General features: G+C 43.7%; 5 protein-coding genes across 13 annotated transcripts in view; 1 reads left to right on the forward strand and 4 right to left on the reverse strand.

The window, feature by feature from the left end:
• VGLL4 (vestigial like family member 4) overlaps nt 1-949 on the reverse strand; it is a 44909-nt gene extending 43960 nt beyond the window's left edge. The window contains exons 1-2 of one of the 2 annotated variants that reach the window (XM_061551955.1): nt 861-949; nt 438-514 (exon numbers count right to left, since the gene is read on the reverse strand). In XM_061551955.1, coding sequence (XP_061407939.1) covers nt 438-504 — 67 coding nt within the window. In that variant the 5' untranslated portion in view covers nt 505-514; nt 861-949. Of the gene's footprint in view, nt 1-437; nt 632-860 lie in introns of those variants that run through there. The other variant, XM_061551956.1, reaches the window with a different exon arrangement.
• A 944-nt stretch (nt 950-1893) lies between these two features.
• Nucleotides 1894-8603, reverse strand: MRPS33 (mitochondrial ribosomal protein S33). 3 transcript variants are annotated; one of them, XM_061551965.1, is made up of 3 exons: nt 8523-8603; nt 2691-2931; nt 1894-2193 (listed from the first exon to the last, which is right to left on the reverse strand). In XM_061551965.1, the coding sequence occupies exons 2-3, from the start codon at nt 2912-2914 to the stop codon at nt 2088-2090; spliced, it is 330 nt and encodes a 109-aa protein (XP_061407949.1). In that variant the 5' UTR covers nt 2915-2931; nt 8523-8603; the 3' UTR covers nt 1894-2087. The 3 variants fall into 3 exon arrangements, with proteins under 3 accessions (XP_061407949.1, XP_061407947.1, XP_061407946.1); XM_061551963.1 differs by lacking the exon at nt 8523-8603 and adding an exon at nt 5432-5488; XM_061551962.1 differs by lacking the exon at nt 8523-8603 and adding an exon at nt 5221-5269.
• On the forward strand, nt 5704-14134 carry LOC133342656 (5' exonuclease Apollo-like). 5 transcript variants are annotated; one of them, XM_061551960.1, is made up of 7 exons: nt 5704-5869; nt 6376-6509; nt 7677-7737; nt 8399-8589; nt 10118-10283; nt 11508-11690; nt 12182-14134. In XM_061551960.1, exons 4-7 carry the CDS (start codon nt 8401-8403, stop codon nt 13444-13446), a joined length of 1803 nt encoding a protein of 600 aa, XP_061407944.1. In that variant the 5' UTR covers nt 5704-5869; nt 6376-6509; nt 7677-7737; nt 8399-8400; the 3' UTR covers nt 13447-14134. The 5 variants fall into 5 exon arrangements, with proteins under 5 accessions (XP_061407944.1, XP_061407943.1, XP_061407942.1 ...); XM_061551959.1 differs by lacking the exon at nt 7677-7737 and adding an exon at nt 7558-7618 and having other exon boundaries at nt 5704-5892; nt 12182-14133; XM_061551958.1 differs by lacking the exon at nt 7677-7737 and adding an exon at nt 7558-7618 and having other exon boundaries at nt 12182-14133.
• A 1051-nt stretch (nt 14135-15185) lies between these two features.
• On the reverse strand, nt 15186-22892 carry LOC133342516 (uncharacterized). The gene is made up of 4 exons (XM_061551668.1): nt 22798-22892; nt 20392-20841; nt 18951-19080; nt 15186-15330 (listed from the first exon to the last, which is right to left on the reverse strand). The coding sequence occupies exons 2-4, from the start codon at nt 20803-20805 to the stop codon at nt 15239-15241; spliced, it is 636 nt and encodes a 211-aa protein (XP_061407652.1). The 5' UTR covers nt 20806-20841; nt 22798-22892; the 3' UTR covers nt 15186-15238.
• A 1496-nt stretch (nt 22893-24388) lies between these two features.
• The window catches only part of LOC133342659 (uncharacterized), a 30149-nt gene continuing 26907 nt past the window's right edge, over nt 24389-27630 (reverse strand). For both annotated transcript variants that reach the window (XM_061551966.1, XM_061551967.1), the window contains exon 19: nt 24389-26783. In XM_061551966.1, the coding sequence (XP_061407950.1) occupies nt 26585-26783 (199 nt within the window). In that variant the 3' untranslated portion in view covers nt 24389-26584. The remainder of the gene's footprint in view (nt 26784-27630) is intronic.

The raw sequence follows: 27630 nt of genomic DNA on the forward strand, positions 1-27630 counted from the left end.
TAATATCCAACACACGTTGGAGGAAAAACATGTCTGGGTCTGACTATGATGTAAATTATGCGTCGTGCTAAACTGCACGACACTACATTACTTACAGCACACGGCATCTGTTTATTTAGGTCTTACAGTGACCTCTAGTGGTGGTAAACTCATCGTATGACAACCAAAACCGCTATACCGAATTAAACAAATCCTCTGTGCACACAGGACGTTATAAATGTTCGTGAACGTATATGCCCGTAAAATGCATATCGTATTCTCAGGTGTCAGTATAGTAGCAATGTTCAGACGGAGTGACGAAATCAACTCGTGTGCAGGTGTTAGGTGGGGAGCATTAACATGGCTTGGGAAGACATCCATCCAGCAGTGGATTGACCACGGTTATGACGATGTCACAGATAAACGACAGTGAGTGGTTGTGCAAAACGTGTACTCACCTCTGTGGCAACCAGACGTAAGTAGCGTCACTGCTTGAGACAAAACGTCCAGTGGTGTCTCGGTCATCCTTCATCGGCTAGAACATTCAAATAAGGCGAATTGTCACTCACGATGTAGCAAGCAAAGTAGCCGGAGAACTCGTCTTGTCACCTCTCCTTATCCCACTCATCGTCTCGTATGCGCCATCACTCTGCGAATTAGTCTCCCTCCTGGCCTCTTTTCAGGACTACTCAGTAAGCAGCCCATTGCATCGACTCGGATCTCAAAACTTCCAACCGGACCAGACCCTTTTGTCAGAACACAAAACTAATTCGTTTGCCACCCAAAGTGGCACCAGTAACCACGTAAATATCCGCACGCACACACACACACACCAGAGTTTGAGATGTGGGGACAAAAGTCCCAAGCAGCACGTCTTTTACCTGCTACTGCTGCTGATGCCTTGGCCACAAAACCCCAAAGTTGGCAGACCGTAATTAATGGTGGGGGATGGAAAGAAAAGGAGACAGAGAGAGAGAGAGAGAAAGAAAGAACTCCCCGCCAACGGCACGGCTTGCGATGTGAGCGATGCATGGAATGCGGGGATGCCTAGGGCAGGTGACCCAGAGAGGCGACCGCCATTGGCTGCCCCAGTGTTTCTATTGTGCCTGGCTGCATGCAAATGATGGACCACGGGGTGCTTGGCAGGGCCACACTGGGCACACAGCCATGGCAGCATCACACAGCGTGACCATTGTTGCAAGGGGTGGTTGGTTTAGTGAGGCCCCCTACAAAATGTCACCGCAGTGTTCGCTTTCCCGAGGACGAATGTTACATCTGAAAGTGGATTGCGAGGTTGAAATGTCGACGAAGATCTTAAGACAGTAAAGTCGTGTAACATCCATGATTTGCATGTTTCTTTGGTCACCATTGCAAAAAGAGACTGTCATGGCGTATTGCTTCGTGAAACAAGTTAATGTCTATTATTTTAGGCACATAAAAGTGTTCGGTTTATTTTAGTACAGCTGGATTATACATTTATTGTTATAAAGCACAGTAATGTAAATATTAAGCTTTTAGTCAATTGAAAAAAATCTCACGTGATCCAATGAAACATTATTTTGCCCAATGTATTTAGTGTGTATTTCAGATTGTACCACGGCATGTTTCGCTACACGTGTTGAACTGAATTCAAGAAACTCCCAGCACGTTAACCGAAATGTCAGAAGTGCAACTTGCTGTACCACGAAAAAACACATCACAAGATACCGTACAACTGCGGTAACCTACCCTGCTGTATTTACACTGATAAATCTTCTCACTTTTTCAAAAGGCATTGCGACTGAACCCTTTTGTGGAACACTGAATATTATACCCTGCTCCAGTTCTTTGTGTTTCGCCAACACCAAACACTATATAGCACTGTATACAGTTGATGTACCGGTTCACAGGAAACCATTTGTTCATTAAACACCATGATTTTTATAATTTTATTCAGTTATGACAGTATTTACAGTTTGAAGCAAAAGCAGGTAAATACAATATATGGTATATCACAACACTACAACATTTGCCAACCCCATTGGAAAAAAGAAAACATCATTGAGAATTCACAGATGCCAATGTAATTTATTGGCACAAAATAACACCGTGGTTAGAAACACGTTTGGTCACTTCTTCTGTAATGCCCGCTTTCCTTCTCCCTTCTTTGGCTTCCCTTTCCCCCGAAGTTTCTTGAGTCTCTTCATCTCTTCCCTGAAATCCTCGTGTTCATCTCTGAAACAACAAAGTTTCACCGTAGGACCATCAACCATGTCTCAGACATACTCATTACAGATTTACAAACATTACAAACATCACTCAAAGAAAGCCAAAGGAAAGTGTTAACAATAGACATGTTATGATGAACCTACTTTCAAACTAAATTGTAAAATCTTTGGCTGCCAATAGATGATTTTGTCTCTTTACCACCACATTTGCATTGTTTCTATTTTTAGTCTCGTTTGTATAATTTTGTTCAACGCATTGGTCTAAGTCATCCTGCTATCTAACAACCCATCGAGCACCTGGCCACAAGCTGATTTAATCACTCTATATATTACAGTAGATGTTCTCTTTGATTCTCTTGGGCATGTTCCCTCCGTTGCCTACCACTCGGTTGTTACTCTCGACCATTGTCTATCATCCCATCGAAATTTGCTGCTAGTAACTATGTGACCAAAGGTGTGAAACAAATGGTTCATCCGTGAGCTAAGACAAGGACAGCTGCCCACCTGTAGAGGCCATGGAAGCGCAGGGTACGCATGAGCTGCGAGTACTCCTGGTGCGCTGGATAGTAGTTGACCACGTCCGGCTGCTTGGCCATGGGCCTCTCACTCATCAATGACACCACCTTCATAGAGGGTGCGTCGGTGGGCCGCGCCACCTCGCCGAAGATGCGTGCACTCAGCCTTGCCATGCGGCGCGCATAGTTGCTCAAGGTTGGAATCGCCGCCATGTGTCCTGACAGCCAGTCTGCACTCGATGGACACAGATGGACATTGAGTCATGCTCAGGGCACGCATGGGGCACGCATGGGGCAGTGGCTCTTGCGGAAGTGTTTGCCACTTGCTGCAGAGGCACACGGTTCGACTGACAGACCACCCTGATTCAGTCGGCTTTAGAGTGGGTGTTAAAGATCTCGTAACGGAATTATGGTCCAATTTTTTTTAATTACTCGCAGATTAGTTACATTAACTGGGAAACACTTATCAATCATTGCTCCCTGAATGCAAATAACATGACCTTCCTAGAAAGGTCTTAACACAGTGAGGCTTTCCTAGGTTTACGATAACACTTGGTGGACATATTCTTTGGTGGCCAGTTGCATGACACATTTTAGCCTTAGTTTGCCATACACAGTATTAAATCACGAAATGTGTTTTTATGCAACCAGTCAGATGCCTGTGGTTCGTTGAATAAAATATCCTCAGTGTCACTTGGTTTGCAATGTAAATCAGTGTGATCTAACAATCTAACTAAGGGTTTGCTTTCTCAAGTGACAATGGCAGGTCAAATTTCTGATCTGGACCAAAGATTATATAACTCGGCAAAGCACTCAACTGCAGGGTTTCGACTGCAAGGCAGTTGCTCTAAGCATTGAGGGCTGAGAAAGCATCAACTTTACATTTCAACATGGCAGGTTACATTTGGAATTCCAAATTCGCATGCTTGTTTTTGTTGTAATATGGTTCGTATTCATCTTCTTGGTTCTTTCGGTAAAGTCACGTAGAAGGGAAGTAATAAAATAATAAAAATAAAACATAATAAAACAATTCTCACGACGTTTCGGCCACAACGCAAGCAGCCGTCCTTGCGTTGTGGCCGAAACGTCGTGAGAATTGTTTTATTATGTTTTATTTTTATTATTTTATTACTTCCCTTCTACGTGACTTTACCGAAAGAACCAAGAAGATGAATCCCTGCAGTCAACAAAAAGCTTTAAATCGAAAAATGGTTCGTATTGGTGAGAATGTATTCTCAATGCAGTATTCTATGCAAAATCTGAATTACTACTGTACAGCATTCTTAATCGGTTATCCAATGAACTTTTTATTTAAATAGCAGAAACACTGATAATTGTTTTTTTACCCTTCTATCTGGCAACAAAACTGACACCTTTTTACAAGGAGTCATGTTTGCATAGACCACAATACCTGCAGTCATAAAGCAAGCAAAAAACATAACTCTGATAATGTGCACTGTCGATTTAAAGCTTTCGTGAATGCAGGGATTCATCTTCTTGGTTCTTTCGGTAGTCACGTAGAAGGAAAGTAATAAAATAATAAAAATAAAACAGACGGCTGCTTGCGTTGTAGCCGAAACGTCGTGAGAATTATTTTATGTTTTATTTTTATTATGTTATTACTTCCCTTCTACGTGACTTTACCGAAAGAACCAAGAAGATGCGCACTGTCCTTGAAGTTGATTGGTCCACACAACTTTCCTTAGAGTCTAGTCTCACATGGGTTGGACCAGATGACGCCTTTTCGTCATCTGGTATTGTGGTCTATGCAAACATGACTCCTTGTAAAAAGGTGTCAGTTTTGTTGCCAGATAGAAGGGTAAAAAACCAATTATCATATTTTTACTGGCAAATGAGGTTCCCATGGAAGGGTGGACAGATCCACGTTCCATCGCCGCCTTTGAGTCTCCCCACAGTGCTGACGCTTACAAAGTCGCAGCAGATACCACTGCTCATTTAAGGCAGAGTGGACATGGAATCCAACCCAGGTGGGGCAGTTTCAGTTGCGCAGTGTGCTAACCACTGAGCCACCTCTTGATGAGCTGCACACTCCCCGGGTTGCACAAACACAGCCTCTTTGTTAATCCACTGCTGGATGAGGGCCTCCTCACGCAGTGTCGGTCGTGGTGGTGGTTATTTGACCATACTTCACCACTCTGGTCAATGCTGACTAAAGGCGGAGGAAGCATGGTACAGTACAATAGATTGACATCGCTCACTCGGATAACAAAACGAAGACATAAACGCAGCAGCAAATAAAGATGCACACATTCTTGGTTCTTTCGGTAAAGTCACGTAGAAGGGAAGTATAAAATAATAAAAATAAACAACGCAAGCGTTGTAGCCGAAACGTCGTGAGAATTATTTTATGTTTTATTTTTTATTATTTCATTACTTCCCTTCTCCGTGACTTTACCGAAAGAACCAAGAAGATGAATCCCTGCAGTCACGAAAGCTTTAAATCGAAAGATGCACACATTAGACCTTTAAGATTATTCAACGTTAAAAAGTAATAATACCCTGCAGCTCAAACAGTGCGAACGGTGAGCGCATACCAATTGGTGTCAACGCGCACGAATTTCAGTTTCATTTATTTGGTATAGCCCTGAGAGCATACTTTGACAAACTACGGTGTGCATATTTAGCTTAATTTTCTAATTCAACGTTAGCAACAACGATAATGGTAATGGTTATCCGTATCGTTAACGTCTCGTTACCCCCCGACTTTACCCGATGACGGCCTTGGTGAGGGCGTGCGGTGACCTCCACACGTGCGGACACGACCCGGAAGCGAAACACTTCCGCGATAAATTGTTCGCCACGGAATTTTTCGTTTTAGATTAAAATTTTAGTGGATATTTTTTTATTTTCTCAACCAAACCAGACGATAATTAATCGATCGGATAGAAAACAAACACAAAATAAATTTTTATTTCGAAAACTTCCTGTTTAAGAGTCGTGCGCCGTGTTTGACCTTTCACCTCCGACCCCCACCCCGGTCGTGATTCCGTGAAGAGAAAAGCGCGCGAGTTGAGGTTTTAATTTTGCTGCGCGATCACGGCGAGATCGTCCCAAACGTCACCATTCTAACATTATATATACACATAGTCCTGTTAATAGAGGATGAGTGACTCCCTGTGTTGGGGTGAGCCTACATAACGCGTACAGGTGAGCTTATATAACGCGTACAGGTGAGCTTACGCAACATAAGGGCTCACTCACACTGCGAGATGATGAGCTTACTAAATCCGGTAAAGGCATGAATTATCTTACTTAGTAGGCATGAGATTAATGCAGTTGTGGGTGTGGAGCTCACCGTGTGGTGAGATGAACACAGTTGTAGGTGGGGTGAACTTGCCACAGGTGGCACGGGTTGAGTGAGACTATTACTCTTGTGTGTGTGTGTGAGCTTGCTTACTACCAGAGTACAGGGTGAGAAGCTTTTCTCCATGTGCGTGGTGGTGTGGTGAGATTAATAGAGAGGAGCTCACTGGTGAGGCGCTTTGTGAAGAGCGTAAGGCGTTGTTTGGTGAGCGTGGACCATTGTGAGGAACTTGATATCGACTATTGTGTGAGCTGCTCGAACATAGCTTATCGAATATATGGGTCAGACATCGATAAGCAGACTATGTATCTGTCCGCATTTTTTAAAAAATATACATTTTTTTACACAGACCATCAGTGAGTGCATAATTTCGACGGCGTGGAGCACAGGACATGCAAACTTGACCGGCTTGGACCTTCGGTTGTCTCATCAGCAGTCGGGCTTGGTTGAATCGATGCCAATGAACCGCCTCTGATGTTAGAGGTAAGGTCGCCTTGACGAAACGCTTCTTGTGTATAGAGGATGAAGCCCTAAGGAGGGTTAGGAGCCCTAGTGTCGTATACTCTAGAGAATGTATAGATGTATAATTAGCGCCTTATTCCAAAGCGCTTTGCAGCAGTTTTCACATTGTATGTACAATGATAGTGGTTCAGATAATGGGTGGGATTTTTAAAAGTGGTCGTGGTGACAGGAGAACACAATACCTGTCAACCCCTTGATCAGTGGCTACCTTATTACAGATCAATTCAGACCTTATTGATAACCCTGTGCTCTTATAAATCTCAGCGTTCATCCTGCAAAGTCCCATCACAAGGGAGAAACACAAACAAACAAAACAATAGTTTTTGCCCGTATTGAAACGGCTGTACACCGTATGGACGTGAAAACGCAATTTCCCTGTACAAGAACACGGGGTAAACCGTGGGTTGGCGGGTATGAGAGCAGGTATGTATGTACTGTGTGTATGTTGAACTTCTTTTGCACACTACGTAGGTTAAGGAGGGGTTGGGGTTAGACCTGCTCACAGCTGGGGGGCAGGTGGAAAGCATGATGGGCCTGGGAGAAGAGATGGGTTTTAAGTGAGGAACAGAAAGTAGGTTATGTCGAGGAGCTCACTTATATTCTTAGTACACCAGATTACATTTACAGGGCGGTCCAGATGTCTTGTGACCCCCCCCCCCCCCCCCCCCAATTAATTGACCCCAAATTGTGTTTCTCCCTTTGCATATTCATCTCTGTTTTAAATAAACCTTCCTTCAAAAAGATTACGTTTTAGATAATTAAATGGGGATCACACGACATCTGGACCACCCTGTTGTATTGTTTATTACTGCAGTAGATTATATTGAGCGTGGTGAGGTGTGGTCAAATAAGCTAACCACGATCCGCAGGCTTGAGGAGGCCCTCGTCCTGCGCTGGCTTTCCAAAGGGTTGTTAATGTGCATACACGCCGAATATATTTGGTGGGGTTAGGAATGTGTTTAAATACATTTTACTCTCCACGTCATGACTACTGTTTTTGATTTGGCAGTGATGCACCCATCATCACTGGCATTACCTGCAGAGTGGTGGAGACAGGACACTCTTCACAGGTAAACACATCCCATTCATTTGCCGTGTGCATTAACTCGCTCTCCTCTACTACTTCAGCCCACGGGTGTGTTGGAGAGTAAATCCACGACATCGACAACTTGAGCACGACGTTTTGCTGGTAATTGCATCCAGCGTCGGGCGATTTGCCAGAATAGAAAGCCTATGTGTTACACTTAAAATGAGATTTGAATTCAACTAAAAACAATTATTATCCATGAAAGAAATTACTTTATGTATTCGCCAACACCAAACCATGAAGGCCAAGTTTCAAGTTTGTTTTGTTGTTAGACCAGGTGAGAAAGCAAGAGACCAAGATAGCCTGATTTGCAGTTGGCTTCCATTGAGAGTAAACATTCTTAGTACTTTGAATAAACCTGTTCTATCTTTTGATTTAAAGCTTTCGTGACTTCAGGGATTCATATTCTTGGTTCTTTCGGTAGAGTCACGTAGAAGGGAAACAATAAAATATAAAAAATATAAATCTCACGACGTTTCCACTTCAACACAAGCAATCATCATCAGGTGTGAAAAACAGCAAGAAAAAGTGGCGGTTTTTTCTTAACGTTAGCACCACGGACAGCGATTTTGGCAGTTATATCTTTTCAACTGTTCCTGTTTTAAATTATTTAAATAGCCTGCACGCCTTTGTTTATGCAGGTGGTGACAACAATTAGGTGGTGTCACATCTCCACAACACTCGCCACAATGGCGGTTAACAAAAAGGCGAATAATGGTGTATGAAACTCAATTCCTTGCCCCGTCTTCCCCTCTGGCTGCAGTGATGAATGGCAAGCTCATACCATACACGCCACTGGCTGTGGATTTGTGGCGGGTGGCCAAGTTCCCCGAGGCGAGGATTTTCTTCCTGAGCCATATGCACGCCGATCACACAAGTGGACTCACCCCGACTTGGAGCCGGCCAATCTACTGCTCTCCCATCACCGCCGTGCTCCTCAAACACAAATTTAACGTACGCGCACGCGCCTCACTTGCTCACAGAAGTTGGCGGTCTGTCTTTTTTTAAATGTGCCCCAGGCGGTCACCTGATATTAGTCATGTACGAAAGCCAAACGGACTGTTTTATGTTTAGCTTATAACGTTAGGTTAAGGAATGATGGTCATTGGTTAAGACTAACAATGCATTCGCAGCCAATGGAGAGAACACTTTGGAGAATAAGTCCCAGCGCGGAGATGGAGCAATGAAATTGGCTGGTGTACAGGTGCTAGTTGGGTTCTTTCAGTACAGGACCATGAGCTATGGTGAAGGCCTGCTGAGGTCTTCATCCAGCAGTGGATTAATCGCGGCTGATGATTATGGTCACTGGCGGAGCCAGTGGGGGGGTGGGGTGGTACGTGCCCCCCCCCCCCCCCCAATGATCCCATCGAAATCCCTAATTTCGATCGGATCATTGGGGTTAATTAGTAATAAAGCGGCATTTTGCGACCCCCAACTGCCACTGCGTAGCATATTATTACGTGCCAGGGACTCTATGAGATGATAGGACAATAGTCTGAGTCCATAATTGGCAATAATTAACAGCAAAGGAGTTATAAATGACTCAGAATTGTGAGCAGTCGCGTATACAGTACACAGCTTCCCTGAAGGCAAACACCTTCAGCGAGCGCGATGCCGATCACACACGGTTCGAATTCGACCCTCGATCGATGGCTGCGCCATCGCCGCATACGCGTCGAATAAAAAGCAAGGGACAAGTCCTTACTTACTAACAACTCATATCATTTTTCATTGCCGGAGGGGTTGCCCCCTCTACCTGAAAATCCTGGCTGCGCCATTGCTTATGGTATTTAAGGAATATTTAGGTGCAGCCTCCGAATTATTTTTTTCCACATAAACCATTATTAATGTATAAATACAAATATATATATAACAAATAGCTTGGACACTGGCCTTTCAGAGGCAGATGATTGGTATAATTAGAGGTAATGTTCTATAATTTTGGGACTAAAATAAAAAAAATTGAGTTCCATTAACAGATTTAAATGCCATTTTATCAAAATAGAATGTGAGTGCATGAAATTCATTTCGTGAAAAAATGCATAATTTATAGAGCTGGGCATGGTGACAAGTATTTATAATGCTGTGGAGGTTTGTGAAATCTCCCAAACTCGCTGAACTGTGTGTTGGTCATGAGGTTGCAGTTGAGAAAATGATTTGTGAACCCATCTGTGCAGAAGGTTGAGTATTTTCTCCATTATAAGCATGGGATTTCCCTGGTTACTCCATCCAGTTTCTACCCACATTAAAAAATATTTCGTTAATGTGGCAGTGGCCAAACGTTGGACCCTCCTAAAAAAAAGTCGTTAGATGAGGTAAGATACAATAAATAAATTGATGAGAATGCCAGTGCAGTGTTTTCTAGGAGGAACATGAATTACAGTACATCACCATGAAAATAACACGTGTTTGTACATACACTGCACGTGTGTGAGAGATAATCGAGCATTGTGTGACGGCGATGTTAAAACGATCTGTTTAGATTGCTGACAAGTTCATTCGCCCGCTGGAGCTGGGAGAGAGCCACTGTGTGCCCTTAGATGGAGTGGGCAAGGAGACGATGACGGTGACACTCATTGATGCCAACCACTGCCCGGGTGCCGTCATGTTTCTGTTCCAAGGTTACTTTGGCAACATTCTGTACACAGGTATGTGTGGTGTGTGATTTGAAAGAAATACATTTTAATAGCTTCCAGAATATAACCCCACATGCTTGGTTAAATTCATGTGGTGCTAACTAGTGGAGGTACGATTGACTGCATGACAACAATTGTAATAATTCGTGAAATTGTAGTTGTTACTCTGCATCTACATCAGCCATACGAAAGAAGATGAGTGATTCGATTCAAGATTTTTTTTTTTTACATTTAATGGACACAAATGACCACAGTGATTATATGAATCACATCACATACAACTATTGAAATCGATACACTTAAATTGTTATAAAATGTCATGGGACCTCCTGTGCCAGTACCAAAATATGATAATATGTTTTTCCCCTTTTTCTGGCAACATAACAGGTGTTAAGATGTTAAAACACCAAACTGAAACCTTTTACAAGGAATCATGTCTGCATTAACCACAATACTTGTGGTCAGAATGCAAAGAAAAAACATACTCTGATAAGAAATGCATTGTTTTTTAAACGGATTGGTCCACACCAGCGACAGCTTTCTTTGGAACCGAGTCTCAAAAGGTGTTAGACGCCTTTTGGCGTCATCTGGTCTAACACCGTTTGAGACGAGGCTCAAAAGAAAGCCGTCTCTGGTGTGGACCAATCCGTTTCAAGGACAATGCATATATTATCAGAGTATTTTTTTGTTTGCATTCTGACTACAAGCATTGTGGTTAATGCAGACATAATTCCTTGTAAAAGGTTTCAGTTTGGTGTTTTAACATCTTAACACCTGTTTTGTTGCCAGAAAAAAGAGGAAAAACCTATTATCATGTTATACAATGCATATCGTTTTAGCTTAACAATCGACGTTGATATATCAAAGCCTGGTTACACCTCAGATACCAACTATGTCTGGAAAGTGTGAACCTATGCTTCTACACATATCAAATATTTAATTTAGAAACATGAGCACTCATTAAGCTCTATTTTTAAGCAATGATACAAATATATCAAAATATTTTTCTTGTTCTCTTATGTTCATGAATTAAAGTTTTCATTTGATGGATTCTGATTGGTGCTCAAACTATAGACTCAAAATGTGTTTAATTTAATGAGAGTTTGTATACTTACAAATGCGAGACTTATTTAGTGACTCTATTTTGAATGTTGGCCCTTTGCTGTAGATAAGAAAAACTGCTTGTACATTGAGCATTCATTCTCTTGATTTAAATGATTATTTGGCGTTTTGCAGGTGATTTTAGGTTTATTCCAGAGATGCTTAAGCTGCCTCTGCTGCAAACCAATATTATCATCGATGTTCTGTACTTGGATAACACATACTGCCCTTCAAAGTGGCACTTTCCTTCACGAGAAGATGCCACAGAAGAGATCAAGATAATAATACGAAACCACCCAGACCATCAGGTTGTCATCGGTATGACTTGGTTTTCTTCATATAACAACTTTCATTTCAATGCATGAAATTGCAACACACACAGCCACTATTCACCCCTCATGGAGACTTAGGTTTATTTCTGCACCTTTTTTGGTTCTTACCTGGTGGGAATTGAGTTCCAGTGCTTTTTATAAACCCCTTGTTATGAAATATGGTTATTCGATTATATCAGTAATGAGTGACTCTTTGTATAACATTATCTTTTTCTTAATGACAATGGGTGGATATTGCATTACCTTAGTATATCATCCATGTTAAAAACACTACTCATGTTCAGTAGAAACTTGGGATATGAAAAACAGTATATCGATGAAAAGGGCATAATTTAAAACACAAATTCCTTTCTGCTACTACTCATCTTTTCACGGTTGTTCTGTATAGCCCTTTGGTGTGTATTGTTCAGCACAATGTCCTACATTTCACTGTCCGTTCTAGGAGCTTCTTCAAGATCCGAATTCTCTTTTGTGTAGGCATATATTCACTCGGGAAAGAGTCTCTGCTGGTAGAGCTGGCAATGGAGTTTGGGTGGCTGGGGGTAAGTCCAGAACGCATGGAGACGCTGCAGCTGCTTGGCCTGCCCAACGTGTTCACGACGGCCATAGAGGAGTGCCGCTTACGGGTCGTGGACGCACACCAATTGAACAGCCGCAGCGTGGCACACTGGAACTGCGAGTGGCCCACCATCGCTGTGCTGCCTTCAGGCAACCGTGCCGGCCGCCAGTCGTGCGACTCCATTTTCATCGTACCCTACTCGGACCACTCCTCTTACGGCGAGCTGCGCCAATTTGTCGCCGGGCTGCAGCCGCGAGCCATCGTGCCCATCGTCAAGGGGCCCAGTTGCGAGGGATACTTCAGGGAGTTCCTCAGCACCGCGCAGAGCAGCCAGAGTATCATTATTCCGGAGTCGGTGCAGAGGTTCATGCAGGAAGGCGGGGTTTCTGCCTGCAGTAATAATTGTTTGCCGAAAAGGAGAGCGCAGATTTTTCGGACCTCCAGAACGCACATCCCCAAGGGGGTTTGCTTTGACAGTCCAAAATCTTCAATTGCAAAACATTCGCCTCCACGTGTCATAATTTCAAGTTCTGAGGATGACGATGAAGCTGGCGATTATGATTCCATGCGTGTTGTAAAAAATGAAGATGACAAGTCCTTTACCTTGCCTTCTGAATCTATTGCAATCCAGTTAAGCTTTGAGAATGGTAACATAAGTGATTCAAAATCGACCAAAGTAATCATGGACACAAAGTCTTTCTACAAGTCAACTGTTGAGGCTTCAGTTCATTCACATGCCCATAAATCTAGAGTGAAAAGGAAACTTGATTGTGCAGAAAGTCTGAGCTCGGAGTCCTTCACAAAGCATGCAACATGCGTCGAAGATAAATGCTCTTTTGACTCGTTGCCTCCCCCTTCACGGCGGCCGTATGACGGCAAAGGCGACCGGCAAGGTGCATCGAGCGAAGCGCGCGTTTTAACAAACTCTCCTAAATCCGCTGATGGTCCCTGTCTTGTTGGTGCACTTTCGTGCAAGAGTGAGGACCATCCTGTGGACTTTCACACACCATTGATGGGTGGCAGACTTTCTGTTATTCTCAAGAGAAAAGTGCAGAGCTGCAGCCAGACCCAGGCTGGAAAATGTAACCTCATATTGTCCCCACTTCATGCCTTTTTGAGTGAAAAGGAGAAGAGGTTGCGCTTTAATCGACTTGTGGAGAAGTGCATGCAGCAGAGGAAATGAACGCACCGTTAGGTGGCGTCTTGCTGGAGCAAGCAGGTTAATTCTGCAAACGAAACTAGCATAACTTTCTATAAACGTATTATACTGTACATGTGTAATTAAATTATTAACTGTGTTTTTGTTTTTAAACTTGTTTTCATTGTTTGCATTATTTACAGCATAACTTTGTTTTTTTTTACACGTTTAAAAGTTGTATTTGTGGGGATTAAAGGACTTGTTCACACTGAAGGGTCATTGCAAAACGCTTCCCGAATTCAATTTCATAATTCACCCGCTCATCTCTGGTACAGAAGCACACGCAGGGGTAGGTAATGGTTACATGCTTGAATCACCAATTTCTCCTTTACAAAGGGGTGTGAGGTACACACGTCTTTCATCATCATAAAGGACACAAGTCTGGCCATCGTCAATATAGAACTCGCCCGGGTGTATTCATGTTTCACGTAACATAGCCACCCACATTACATGAGGGATTTGGTGGGGGTGCCGAGTGGAACGTTGAAAGGGGGCGTTTTTGCTCGGTCACTGCATTTGTTGGTCTGTTCAATAAATACCTGAAAAGAATAAACACGGGTCTGGAACTTCTCTACAACTACTGTGATTTTAAAACATGTAATGCTTTGTATATCTGCTTTGGGCCATACATTTGGGATGGCTCAAAAAGTATGTGAAATCTTCAATGTGCCATGTCCAGTTAAAAATGAAAACAATTTCAAAATTACTTGTTGACGTGAAAAAGTTTACTAAAAAAAGACCGAAACGAATTACAAAGTTCTATATATGCCATACGACCTTATAAAACGTGGGAAATGCTCCATGTACACAACAGTAAATTTAACATTTGCACAATAAGCATTGATGTCTAAAACAAAATAAATTATGAAAACATTCCAAACGTATGTGCATTTAACCGACATGATGCCTATGCCTGGGTGAAACGGCTCGGTGATTCGCGAACGACGCTATGAATCAAGACATTTTTAAAAAGTTAAATTCCTGGCTATGGCCGGCACGTGTTGGAGATATTCTGCAGTGGATTCACAAAAATGGCAGTAAATTATAAAGTTTTGGCGACTGACAACAGTGCACCGTTTAATTGTATACGTAGGCTTGCACGACCAATATAATTAATAATTTATTTTTTGTAGGTATGCCAGTTTTTTAACGACAAATTGGTGTACCTTCAAAATCAAATCCAAAAAGAAACCCCAATTAGTTCATACCTTGTTAAACATTTCTACTGTCAGGTGCTGGAAGCTTGCAGACACCCAAGAGGAATATACCCAAGAACGATTTAATTTAATGTACCGCATGTTTCTCCTATCAAAACGTATGCATATTGTCCAGCTTAAAAGACAAATTAGACGTCCGGTTAATCCATGAAATCGTGGACTTTGATTCACGAGGCTTGCCATTGACCAGCATACGATAAAGCTCTCGTACAGATGTTTATAATTCTATGTAATGGATTTCGATTTAAAGCTTTCGTGACTGCAGGGATTCATCTTCTTGGTTCTTTCGGTAAAGTCACGTAGAAGGGAAGCACACGGGCTTAGAGCATATATATAAGCTGGGCGCAGCTTATATATATGCTCTAAGCCCGTGTGCTGTTTCATTCAGACTCTGTCGCCTCGACGGACCTGGTTTTCACCTGAGGACGGCTGCTTGCGTTGTGGCCGAAACGTCGTGAGAATTGTTTTATTATGTTTTATTTTTATTATTTTATTACTTCCCTTCTATGTAATGGCTTAAATAGGGTGGCATGTCTTCTGCAGGGCTGTGTTGCATCCGGCTACTGCTTTTCACGGTTGCTGTTGTTCGTGCGCTGCCTCCTGTGATTGTGAAGGATGTGCGATGAGCCGCGCAAACTCGCCCGGAACGCACCTGCAGGACATCAGAATCAGTCATCAGCCACATAATACTTAACAGCCTCGCACGTAACCGCTGTGTTGCTTTAGCGTGAGTCTTCACAGTAACGTATTGAATGTACAGCTTGGTCCAGATGTCTTGTGGCCCCAAATTAAGTGAACTCTCATTTTAGTGTTGCCATTGCATATTCATTTCTGTTTTGAATAAATCTTTAAAATATATAAAGTTTTAGAGAATACAATTTTGACTTAACATTTTCGTGACTGCAGGAATTCATATTCTATGGTTCTTTCGGTAAAGTCATGTAGATAGAATGTTTTTTTTTATATCGACGTGACTTTTTGGAGAATTGGTGGTCACAAGATATCTGGACCGCCCTGTACATTAGAAGCGATTGGGTGGCTCAAGAGCCAGACCACTGGACCAGCACTGTTGAGGTCCCGAGTTTGATTCCAGGGTTCAACCAATCTGTGATACTGGTAGGAACCTGCTGGTTACACCAGCCCACAGGGGATTATGGTGTCCGTCCGTCGTGCAGGGAGGTGCTGGGTGGGGAGGGAGGGGTAGGGTGGGGCTGGGTGGGGGGTGGGAGGGGTGGGGCTGGGTGGGGAGGGGCTGGTCCTCCCGTGGTGCACTTATAGAACTCAACGTTTAACCTACTCACGCCGGCTTGTGCCCGCCCTCACAGTCGGGCATATTTGCGGAATACACCACGCCGCCGTTGACCCTGGCCATTGACCGAGCAACCCAACGTTCCTACCAGCTCCCTCCGCAAGGAATGTGTTTAAACTCGGTTCAACAATTGCTTAGAGTTGACGGTCTGAGCCCAGTCAATAATGAGTGCACAAAAACTCGGAGCTTAATTTGGGGTCTCTCTTCATTTGGCACTCAAGCATTACGACTTCAAAAAGGCAAAACACGCAACACATTTAGTAATCACGATGTACATGCACGGCCCGTTTGTCAATCCACTGCTGGATGAGGGCCTCTATGCCGCGCAGTCAGAGGGCGTATTTGATCATACGTAACCATGCTGATAGGTGCGGGGAGTACAGAACAATACTTTGCAGCACTGCCCTCTGCTGCACACAATGTGTTATTCATGGACATCGCCCATCCAGGCACACTCACCTTAAATCTGTGCTGAGCATTCAACGTCTGACGGAATCTAGCGCATTCCATGTGGTTTTGTTTTCGCTACGGCAAGTAATTAGAATTCTTGAATTACAACCAAACATACCACGAGAAGCTCAATGAGCAAACATTGTTATTTTGTCAATTTATTCTGCAGGTGTGATGTTTAACGGCGGGATCGCGTGACATCAAACAGGTGTGCGAATTGCAATATTCTGCTGTACATATTATTCTAGATTTGAAGCTTTCGTGACTGCAAGGATTCATACTCTTAGGTTTTTTCGGTAAAGTCACGTAGGTAAAAAAAGAATATAATAAAATAATAATAAATGAAAATAACTAAATTAAATCACGACGTTTCAGAAGCAACACAAGCATCCGCCATCAAGTGTAACTGCCCCAGTAATTTAATTTAGTTATTTTCATTTATTATTATTGTATTATTATTCTATATTTTTTACCTACGTGACTTTACCGAAAACAATCTATATATCATCTTGTCTCGCCATGCACCGATGCACGAGATAGTTGGGGTGTGTCGTTGCGGGTTAGGGTTTAACAGTGCTCGATTTAACTTAGTCAAAATGTGATTGGGGACCGTCCATAAACGACGTCACGCGATTTTGGACGATTTTTTACCCCCTCCCCCCTCGTCACGCGGCGTCACAAAAAGTCAGACCCCCCCCCTCAAATATGACGTCACAAAGCTCTGTCCCCCCCCCCCCCCCAAAAAAAAACATGCTTCAAATCGCTTTAAACTAATATTATTGTAGTGCGTATTTAATGTGGCGCTGCACTCTGATGTTGTAGGAGAAACATGTATTAAAAAAGTCTATTTAATTAAGTAGAACGTGTTGTCTATATTTATTTAAAGTTGCGCATTTTGATGTGACGTCACAATTCTCAAACCCGTCACACATCGTCACAAATGTCTGACCCCCCCCCCCCCCCCCCAGGTGCGTGACGTCATTTTTGGACGGCCCCTTGTCATTCCGTGTGACTGCGCTTGTTGTAAGCCTTGCTTTCTCCTAATCAGGGTTATGAAACTGGTCCTTATGAAACTGGTCAATGCGCAAAATGCCCAGTGCTCGCCAATTCAGGTACAAACATATTTATAATTGCACGCACGTTGACTCATGTCAGATACTCTCCTCTGAGATACATACTAATTGACTTGCTGATGATCATGCCCTTTGAGAGCTGTCGCGGGAGGCGCTGCATTTCTCCACTTAGCAGCGCAGGAAACCATTAAGTGGGCGGCCAAAACGTGACATCCCATCCAAGCTTTTCCCGTCATATGGAAGAACAAGGATTACGTATAGTGCTGCTGCTGTTGATGATGATCATGCTAAGGATACGTACGGATCTGCATGTACTTGTAGGGTGCTTGCTGAAATGCCGCAACAACTCATAGCACCTTACATCATGACATCTCACGTCAACCATTCCGATGTCTTTCTGAATGCAGTCTTGCCTAGAGAGACCACCCCCCCACCCTTCGCTTCAGCTGTTGTTCCTGTGTAGCAAAAATGTGTACGGACTCAGCACACCGGCTTCTTGCAAATGGGCATTAGTCTCCCGGATGATGACGATGATATTGCTGCTGCTGCTGATGATGATGATTAGTGCTCTTGACCATAATTTCGCTGCGTTTGATGATAGTGGCTATTTCAGCTGCTCAGCGCTAATAGCAATAAACTAATGACGGATGGAGTTGGTGAACGTGATGACGATGATTCAGGAGTTGGTTATAGTGGATGATTGTTATGATAAATTCTACAATATTTTTTTTTATATCGTGCCCTCGACGCTGCTGAGTCTAGAAACGCTTTATACGCAACAAACGACTGACATGACGTTTCATCTCAACACTAATGAAAGGGGGCACCACCAGTGGCAGCTTTCCAAGAGGGCACAAGGTAACTCAGTACCTGGCCTGCAAGCGGGCATTAGTCTGCCAGTAAGGGGCGATGATTGGTGCCATGTGTAACCCAAGTTGAGTAATGGCAACGAAGTTGGTGATCGTGGATACTAATGAAAATTATGATGACGACGCTTCAGTTTCATTTATTTGGTATATAGCCCTGTGAGCCATTCGGCTCTTGAATCGGGTGCAACCGCAACAAAGAAAAACATGAAAAAAGTGTGCCGTGCTTGGCCCTTCCCCTCTTCAACCATTATATATACGGAGTGGTAGCTCTTGTAATCTCTCATTTACTTGATACAGCTGTCGTGGCTGTGACGGTTCCACCTGAAGACGGAAGCTTGTGTTGCCTCCGAAACGTCGTGATTTTTATTTTATTTTACTTTTTATTAATTTTAATTTTTTACCTACGTGACTTTACCGAAAAAACCTAAGAATATGAATCCTTGCAGTCACGAAAGCTTCAAATCTAGAAACAAGAAACATCTTAAAGTGTGGGAGTGGATGAATGTTATGATGATGATGATGACGACGACGGTGATGATAATCATGGTCACGCAAGTGTAGGCCCTCTCACCGATGTTCCTCGACACACTCTTGAGCGTGCACGTGCCGCCGAGCAGGTGAGAGCACGTGTACAGGCCGTAGCAGCCCCCGCACTGCGCTGCCCGGTCACAAGGCCTGCCCTCCACCTCGGCACACGCGGACTGCGCTCACGGAGACATGGAGACAGGGCCGGATTTAACATTTTGTACGCCCACATGGGCTACGGTGACTGCGAGCCGCCCAGTAATATTTTCAAAAGGAAAACAAAATAAAATAAAAAAAATATTTTGATTTGAAGCTTTCGCGACTGCAGGAATCCATACTCTTTGGTTCTTTCGGTAAAGTCACGTAGATAGCAAATTAATAGATCACGGCGTTTCGATCGCAACACAAGCAATCGCCATCAGGTTGCTTGTATTGCGATCGAAACGTAGTGATCTATTAATTTGCTACCTACGTGACTTTACCAAAAGAACCAAACAGTACAATGTATTTTTTACAAGGCTAACAACGAATACAATTCAGCATTCACAAATGAAATAACTGGGGGAGGCCCCTAAGCTGCAGCCCCGAAAGCGCCCACGCCTTCATCCGGTCCTGCATGGAGAACACTCATTAGCCACGAGACCTGGGACCTCGATAAGAGTGATTCCCTGCTCAAATGAGCATCGGTGTGCTGCTTCTCTCCTGTTTAAAAGCGCGCGAGACAGTGGTGGAAATTCCACATTCATATGGCGGGGCTGTGTGCATCCATCGGACAGCGGTAGTCGTTTTACCGACCACTGGGAATAATGGGCCGAGTCACGCCCCGGCTAGAATTTCAATTCGCCTCTTTAAGATCGGGTATGAAAAAATATACTTAATAAACACCACAACGCATTCGGTTGCAATGCGTTTGACAATGTCGTGTGATTTTACTGGATGTAACTATAAAATATTAATTGTAATCAAAACTTCGCAACAATTATGAAATCGTCAACATCTTTACATCAAGTAATCATAAAAAAATAAGTCATCTTCGTCATCAAAATTATCATCGTCAAATTCTCCCATCATGATTATCAATTTATTATCATCATTATCAGCCACGATCAATCCATTGCTGGATGAAGTCACCGCATCGCGCGCTTTCAGACGCGCTTCTGCGGCCGTCTGGCACGCTCCTCCTTCCGATATTAGGAAGCCACTGAAGCTGCGCGCTTTTAAATCTAAATAAAAAAACTTATTTATTTACGTGTTTAGTTTGGTTTCCTTTCCCTGCACCTCCGAATAGCACGGTTGCCTGCGTACGGTGCGAGAGAAGTTCAACATAGTCATGCGATGTCGGCAATCCATCCAGCACCACCTACACACCAACTATCATTGTATCTCAATTCTATTCGAACTCTGCACAGCAGCAGCTCTAGCCACCAACGCGCAATTACGCATTCAATTCACGCACGTGCAAGGTACGACACGAACACGCTCGTTACCCCGTCCGTGTTAAACCCTCCATGGTGCTTGCTGCTCGGTGCGAAGCCGAGCTCCCTCGGGGCTACTTGGTCCTCTTCGTAGTCCATTCGAAGTTGCTGCTGCTGCTGCTGGTGGTGGTTGGGTTGCCGACTTCGACGCGGAACATGCAAGGAGCGACTTTGCGCCATCCCGGGTCCCGAGTCTGGGCCGCTCGCCCGGCTGCGCGCCGCCAAAGGTGGAGGAGCTGACAACGGCTGTAGCTGTGGCTGCTCGACCCTGCCCGAGCCACCACGTTTGTGGTGGTGGTGCTGGTCGTCGTCATGCTGAGGAATCGACGCCGCCGCCACCGTTACCGCCACCGTCAGGATGAGAAGAGCGCACATGGGGGATGGGACCAGGCGTCTCTGTGCGCGCTGCTGCTCCAGCTGCCACATCACCTTGAAAGTCAACGACGGTTCGACACCCGTCACCTGCCGATAGAGAGGTGAACGATAATTGTCACCGGTGAAATTATACACACAGCGTGATGAGCAATGCCAGTTGTTCGTGATCAATGATATTCAAACGTTGGATACATAAATACGTATGCTTTCGCGATCAATATAATTGATAATTGATTTCGGATCAATCGCGTACACCCACAGTTAATAATGTCCGCTGCAAATGTGGCAACTGCCTTATGATGCAGCTTGTAACTACTACCAGTGAAACGTCGTAACCTATTTGTTACATGTTGTAAAAAAGAAGTGAATTTAACAATCTATTACAGCTCTTCAACAGTCATCGATTGGCACGTTTGTTTAAGTGACGACTTTATTAATTGGCTGCGTCGGGTGGCGTAGGGTGAACGACGCAACAATGTACTTACGCGGTTGCCGCAATGGATGTGATGTTACGTGCGTTATTATAGCAATGCATATGTATAAAGCAGTAATGTATATTTATAATAATGTACCGTATTTGTATAGCAGACCTCGACATTGGCGTTTAGCACGGTTGACTACGTACGGTGTGAAGGAAGTTCAACATACTGACATTTTAGGTCCTGAATATATTCCCCATATGCACGAATATCATATAATTTTAAACAGAGTTTAATTCGTTGTGATATTGTTAGAATGTATTTCCAGTATTATTGTTATTTCAACATTTTAAAGATGTTTATAAATCAGAGACAGTATGGGTAATAATGTCAAGCAATATATCCGAGTATTAGTTGCAAATGAGTCTGGTCTTAATGAGTTCCCACTTGGTTGCAGATGCAGTTTATGTATGTACGTATGCTATATGTGTAGGTCAATAGATTGCAATACAGATATTTAGATATTTCAAACATGTCACATTAAAGCGCATTCTCCTCGATAAAAACCGCGTAAAAATAAAATAAGGTTCAGTCTTTTAGAGTAAGACTTAAATTAATCACCCATTTGTGTAAACACACTGACATCGTTTTGACCTTCTGCGGATCATCAGTAGAGTCAGGAATGTAACGCAAAAACTTCTGTTTCACCGGATGTTAGTGGTCAGTGGCCTTTCGTCTACAATCCCCATCACGGGCCATCGACTTAACAGCAGATATCTACCATTCGCCTTATTTTAAAATGAAAAATATTGAAATTCAGCACAGCAAAACGGTTTAAACATTACTTGTGATATTATCAACGGGAAACATTTCGTCATTGAGGTTTTAATTATTTCGTATTTGACTGACTGACTGGACGAACATCATAGGGCTTGACGATGCCCGTGACTCCGCAGCAAAGACTCACGCTTGACTGAACGTGACGAGACATAAATTAACTAGGCTCAAGATGCAGACGAATATACTGTAATTTTGTAACGTTATAGACTGCAGCACGCAGAGGAAGTCCTAACAATGGCAATTAGCCATAGAAGACAGTTATTGAGTTCACCAATTTGGTGACCTGATAAAACTGGGGGAACACGTGCACTAACATTGAATAATTGAAGAGTGGACTGAAGTATATCTTTTAATTACTTTAGTCGACTAGACTAAGAGACCCATATCTTAAAGAGAGGTTCATTGTCTATAACATCTGGCAGGTCATCAGTGTGCTGTTAGTAATGAAATGTTGCTGAAATTGCCCATTACCAGAAGGACGTGGGGCTGATGGGCTGTGTAAAATATACTTTCATTTTTTATGTGGAGAGATAGATACGTATATGAAAGAGACATTATCTACTGATCTATTTAGACTTAACTAATAACTGAATGATATCTACAAGCTTGATTGAAATTCAACACGCAAAACTCTTTAAAATTCCCAGGTTTTTGTTCGCAACACTTTTTGACTAAAATTACTAAATACAAAAATTCGGACCAATTTAACACTGACACAAATGTTCATGAGTACGCCTAAAATAATCTGAAATATCCACAATCCTTGCCAGTCTGTAACACTCACCTGATGGACCTGACACAATCCTCAAGGACAGCACTTCGTGATGACCAACCGCTGGTGCTACCGCTGCTGCAGAAACAAGCCGGAGCTCCGTGATTCAGACCAGCATCATATACCCTCTCTAATACCGCGTATATATACGTGCACACACCCCCCCCCCCCCGCCTAACCACGACTCACATCACCCACACACACTTATTTGTCATATGCAGGGTCCCACGCAACAACAAAAAAGACCCCAATCTGCTGTTGCCACAACCCCAATGTGATTTGAGTCGCTAGTAAAGTGGGAGTGGGGTGGGGTGGGGGGATGAAGGCATGCTCCTGGACATCTTTATCACCAGCGGTGCACCACCGTGTCGAAATGCCGCAGCGAGGCGCGTGGGGGGTGGTGGTGTCAATGAACGGTCAAGAAGTGATGCAGTGGTTCGGACTCCTTGAGCACATTTTCCAGCTAATGCACAGCTAGGGAACACACAAAGTGCAGGGTGGGGTTTTTATTTAATTTTAGCGAGAGAGAATTTTTTTTAAGTCATACGTTCACACGTGTTATGCCGCGGTTGCCTGGCTACGGGGAGCTTGTTTGGTTCTTTGAAATCGCGTGATGTGTGGCCGGGGAACGTGCGGAACCACAGGTGTAATTTGCGGAGCCAAAAGACGCGCGCTCGCTAACGGAGCACACCGATTCGAACGCTGGCGAGGGAGGGAGGGAGGGCGGCGTTGGCGGTTGTGACAGCTTGTGACCCCCGTTTGAAGTCGAGCTCCGAGATGGACACGCCAACCGCGTTGTGCAGGGGGCACGCAGGGTTTTGCTTGCTTCCAAAAAAAAAAAAATCTCACAAAGTTCAGTAAAAAAATATTCAGTTGAAAAAAATCCACGAAGTGTTCTTGAATGTATTGCTGCAGTGGTCTCTCTGCTGCGATGTGTGTTGTTGAACTTCTGTCGCACCGCACGTAGCCAACCGCGCTAATCGATGGGCCCATTGCCCGAAACATCGCGGATTCCTTTTAATATTTTTTTTATATCTCTCTTTAGGACAGTGTAATTGATGAGTGGAGATTTTTGTCATCTGTGGTGGGTTACAACTTGTGATTCAAGACTTTGGAGGCGAGGGCTGGTGGACAATACACTTTTGCGAAACTCTTAAAAGTCGCCCCGGTTTGCAGGGTTGGCAAAAAGATTGCCAACCTCATTTGTGCAGAGCCTTGGGTGCTGTCCCCTATTCACGCGGTCTTTCTCCAGGTGCTCCGGTTTCCTCCGACAAGCCGGACACTTATTAATAGGATTGTCCAAACAACCCGATAATGTAGGAGGGCCCCTGCCAAGAAATAAAGTAATCGAGTTTCAGTGACGCTTTTTTCTTTTTATAAATAAAGGACGTTGTTTCGATTTAAAGCTTTCGTGACTGCAGGGATTCATCTTCTTGGTTCTTTCGGTAAAGTCACGTAGAAGGGAAAATAATTATATTTTTTTATGTTTTATTTTTATTCTTTTATTATTTCCCTTCTACGTGACTTTACCGAAAGAACCAAGAAGATGACATTGTTGTTAATAAAAAAAATGAAACTAATACGTCGTTGAAATTGTTTTCACATTTATTTCAAGGAAATCTCCCCGTGTTATTAGATAATTAGATTACAGTCATTTGTGCTTCAGATGTATATTTGCCTTCATTTAAACACGTCACCATTAAACACAATCAATATAATAAAATAACAACCTTCACACTTAGGTTGGTACATTACAATTCACAGCTTTTAAAGAATTATATTGCATTGATTCTCAAGACGAGCAATTTTGCTTATAGGTCAAGAAATACTGCATAGGGATAAGTTGAAAATACAATTTTAAGTCTCAGGAATACAAGGCACATAACCGTTGCATTGGCAATAGTGTTGTAAACAAAATCTGCATACTGTAAGAAGTGTAAGAAATCTCCAAAGCAAAGTTTGTTTCTCTAGTCCTCTTAATGTTCCAAGACAACACCTCAAGTTGCAGAACCCTTGGTAAACATTAGTGTTACATTAGTATTTGGCTTCTTTCAGGCTGCCTTTCTTCACAAGTGAGACGCAAATGTGCATGATATTCGGTCGCTCGTGGGAGCGAGCGATGTACGGAGAGCACACAAACTGAGGAACAGTGCTCCACCACGCCTACGTCATGCGTACAGCCCTGCCAATCCACTGCTGGATGAGGCCATCGACATGTCATTAGGGTTATTTGACCCTACTTCACCACGTTGGTGGCGTCGGGCAAAACTGACGTGAGAGCATCACAACACCGCCATACAATGCACTGTGCAGCCCCGATGATGACCTATTTGTGCTCGGTGGTTCTCCCATCCAAGCACTATCCCGGCACAAATTGGCGCTTAGATTCAGAGATGTGACGGGATGGGGCGCATTGCAGGCGATTTGATCATAGGTGCAACACGCCTGAATGCATACGTATTCTTTGGGTCTCTCGGTAAAGTCACGTAGATAGCTTCAAAGAAAATAACAAAAAATAACTAAAAACAACGACTTTTTTTTTTCCTCCTAATGATGACCGTCGTAGTTTTTTGTTATTTTCTTTCAACCAATCTACGTGACTTTACCGAAAGACCCAAAGAATGTGAATTCCTGCAGCCGCGAAAGCTCTCAGTCAAGATTTGAACACACACGGTGGGCGACAATGAATAATTTCAAAGTGGGGGCAACCTGGCTGAATGACCCAGTGCCGTGAACCAGTCACGGCAAATGCGGGTAAGGCGACGGGCCCACGACGGAGGGCTCTGGCAAACTGGCACCGCTGTTTTGTCGGTGCCGCACTCGAAGCCGGGTGCACCGCGCCCATCCAGGCACTGGCGATGACGCGGCTACGCTGCACGCACGGTGGCGGCGGCCAGGCAACACGTTTGGGCTCGAGATATTAACAAATCAGTGCACGCTCACAACTTAATGCCGCACACTTAGCAGAACTGCTGAAAGTGAACTGTGGCATTGACGAATGTGTTGTGCTAATTGTAGGCGTGAAAACGATTCAAATTCCTGCCCTCCCCCACGGTGATTTGATGAACGTTTCGGAGACACGATTCGATTCTGAAAGAAGTTTTTGCACAGAGTTGAATGTAGCGGGCCACTGGTATCCGCAGGGGGGTCATGTAACCCATGAATGTGCATCCCTTTAAGCCACAGATGGATGGTCTCCCCAAGCCGTGTCAGTCTTGGTGGTTGTTAGACAGCACTTCATCACACTGGTCAATGTGGGTTGGTGAAGGGGGAGGTTCAGAACGTGCCACCAATGTTAACCGTGGCCGAGAATCAACTCAGATCAACCTGGTCCAGAGTGCAGTGCGCTAACGATTGCACCACAGATCCGCCCCCATGTTCCCATTGCATACAACATACATATCATTTTAAAAGTATTGATTCTTACACGTTATTATCATGATGAATGCAATGTAGTATTAAGAATCAATATTAATCAATGAATCGATAGATAGTTTTTTTACACGTCGGGTTTTTTAGCATATAAAGGTGGTTGAAGTTTCATACAGCACTATAATCACATTTAAAATGTTATTTTTTGGGATCTCATCCATTCCCAAAGCTTTTTGAGCACCACTCTCACGTATACCATCACAACTTATAATTGTAACACTGTAAATCCTTCCCCCCGCCCCCCTAACCCCAGAGATAAAAAATGTAACACTGTGTAAGATTGTCGTCAAGCTTAAGGCACTGATTGTAAAATTCCATGCAGAGAATTGCTCTGCATTTTGGTTCCTAATCAACGATTTTGAAAGTGTTACAGCTCCTCGTTGTAGTACGTGGGTCGGGGCCACTGCAGTGCACCGAGGCTCTGCTGCTCCAGGGAATTCATCTGCAGCGATGGTGGAACAGCATCGTGACACCGGAGGGAGATGGAGGCGGCGATGAGCCCCATTCTCACGCACGAGTCGAGATCCCTCTGTGCGAGCAGCCCCGCGATCACACCTGCCACCAGGCTGTCGGAAGAAAATACACCGCAAAATGAGGGATTATCATCATCGTTGTCCACCAATTCCGCGATAATCATGATGATCATCCAATACCACCAACTCAATCGTCACAATCATCCGCTGATACAAACTCCATCATCAACATCCACCATCATAGCTCCATCATCATCAATAACGATAATCATCATCCACTACCACAGCTCTATCATCAACATCCACTAATTCCATCATAATCGTCCGCAGAAACTCAATCAACCATCATTTGTCAAGGGTGCTGTCTGACCACAACGGCCAGTGTGGGTTACGTTGAGCGCTGGTGAACAGAAACAATTTTAATGCCGCGGCTTAGCCAGTGTGGAGCAAGAAAAATAAAAAAAAAGTTGCGTGCAATGAGTCACGGTGCTTGTGCCATAGAGGCGAGTTCGAAAAAACGCTGTTTGTTTTGCCTGCAAGAGAGTCAGCTCCTGACTCAGGGTTGGTGAGACACCATTGCAGACATCGCTGTAAGCTCAGTGCCGAGAAGTTGATGAAGTGTGAGGAAAATCCGGCAAAAAGTACCCTCAAGTTTTACGGGAATGCTTTTGCGCAACACACATCCTACACTTAGTCTAAACAACGTGACCTTCCGGTTAAAACATATTGCCGTATGAGGGGATGCGTGACTGGAGTGCAACAATCTGAGGTCAGGTGATCAATAATGCAGACGACTCATACGCCGTGCAAATCCCAGCCTTCAGCGCTGCAAGGTGGCTGCAAGATGACAGTACAGCAAATGGGTTCTGGACCGGTCCGTGTGACATTTTTTTTATATTAATTTCTCATAGGCGTTGGTTTTCTCAGTTATTCTGGTTTT

Source organism: Lethenteron reissneri, chromosome 15 (genome assembly GCF_015708825.2).
Source record: "Lethenteron reissneri isolate LAM-NWPU_2019-01 chromosome 15, ASM1570882v1, whole genome shotgun sequence".
Taxonomy (NCBI): Eukaryota; Metazoa; Chordata; class Hyperoartia; order Petromyzontiformes; family Petromyzontidae; genus Lethenteron; species Lethenteron reissneri.

Excerpts from the sequence above, each read along its gene's own strand:
- MRPS33 (XM_061551962.1), bottom strand. The coding sequence starts at position 5,254 with ATGCGCTCACCGTTCGCACTGTTTGAGCTGCAGG. Across the intron at positions 2,932-5,220 it reads CGCACTGTTTGAGCTGCAGG|ACTGGCTGTCAGGACACATG; the intron begins GTATTATTACTT and ends CATCGAGTGCAG. Across the intron at positions 2,194-2,690 it reads CGCTTCCATGGCCTCTACAG|AGATGAACACGAGGATTTCA; the intron begins GTGGGCAGCTGT and ends TTGTTGTTTCAG.
- LOC133342656 (XM_061551957.1), top strand. The coding sequence starts at position 8,350 with ATGGTGTATGAAACTCAATTCCTTGCCCCGTCTTCCCCTCTGGCTGCA. Across the intron at positions 10,284-11,507 it reads TGGCAACATTCTGTACACAG|GTGATTTTAGGTTTATTCCA; the intron begins GTATGTGTGGTG and ends GGCGTTTTGCAG. Across the intron at positions 11,691-12,181 it reads AGACCATCAGGTTGTCATCG|GCATATATTCACTCGGGAAA; the intron begins GTATGACTTGGT and ends TCTTTTGTGTAG.
- LOC133342516 (XM_061551668.1), bottom strand. The coding sequence starts at position 20,805 with ATGTGGCAGCTGGAGCAGCAGCGCGCACAGAGACGCCTGGTCCCATCC. Across the intron at positions 19,081-20,391 it reads GAGGGTTTAACACGGACGGG|TCCGCGTGTGCCGAGGTGGA; the intron begins GTAACGAGCGTG and ends CCGTGAGCGCAG. Across the intron at positions 15,331-18,950 it reads GAGTGTGTCGAGGAACATCG|GTGCGTTCCGGGCGAGTTTG; the intron begins GTGAGAGGGCCT and ends GATGTCCTGCAG.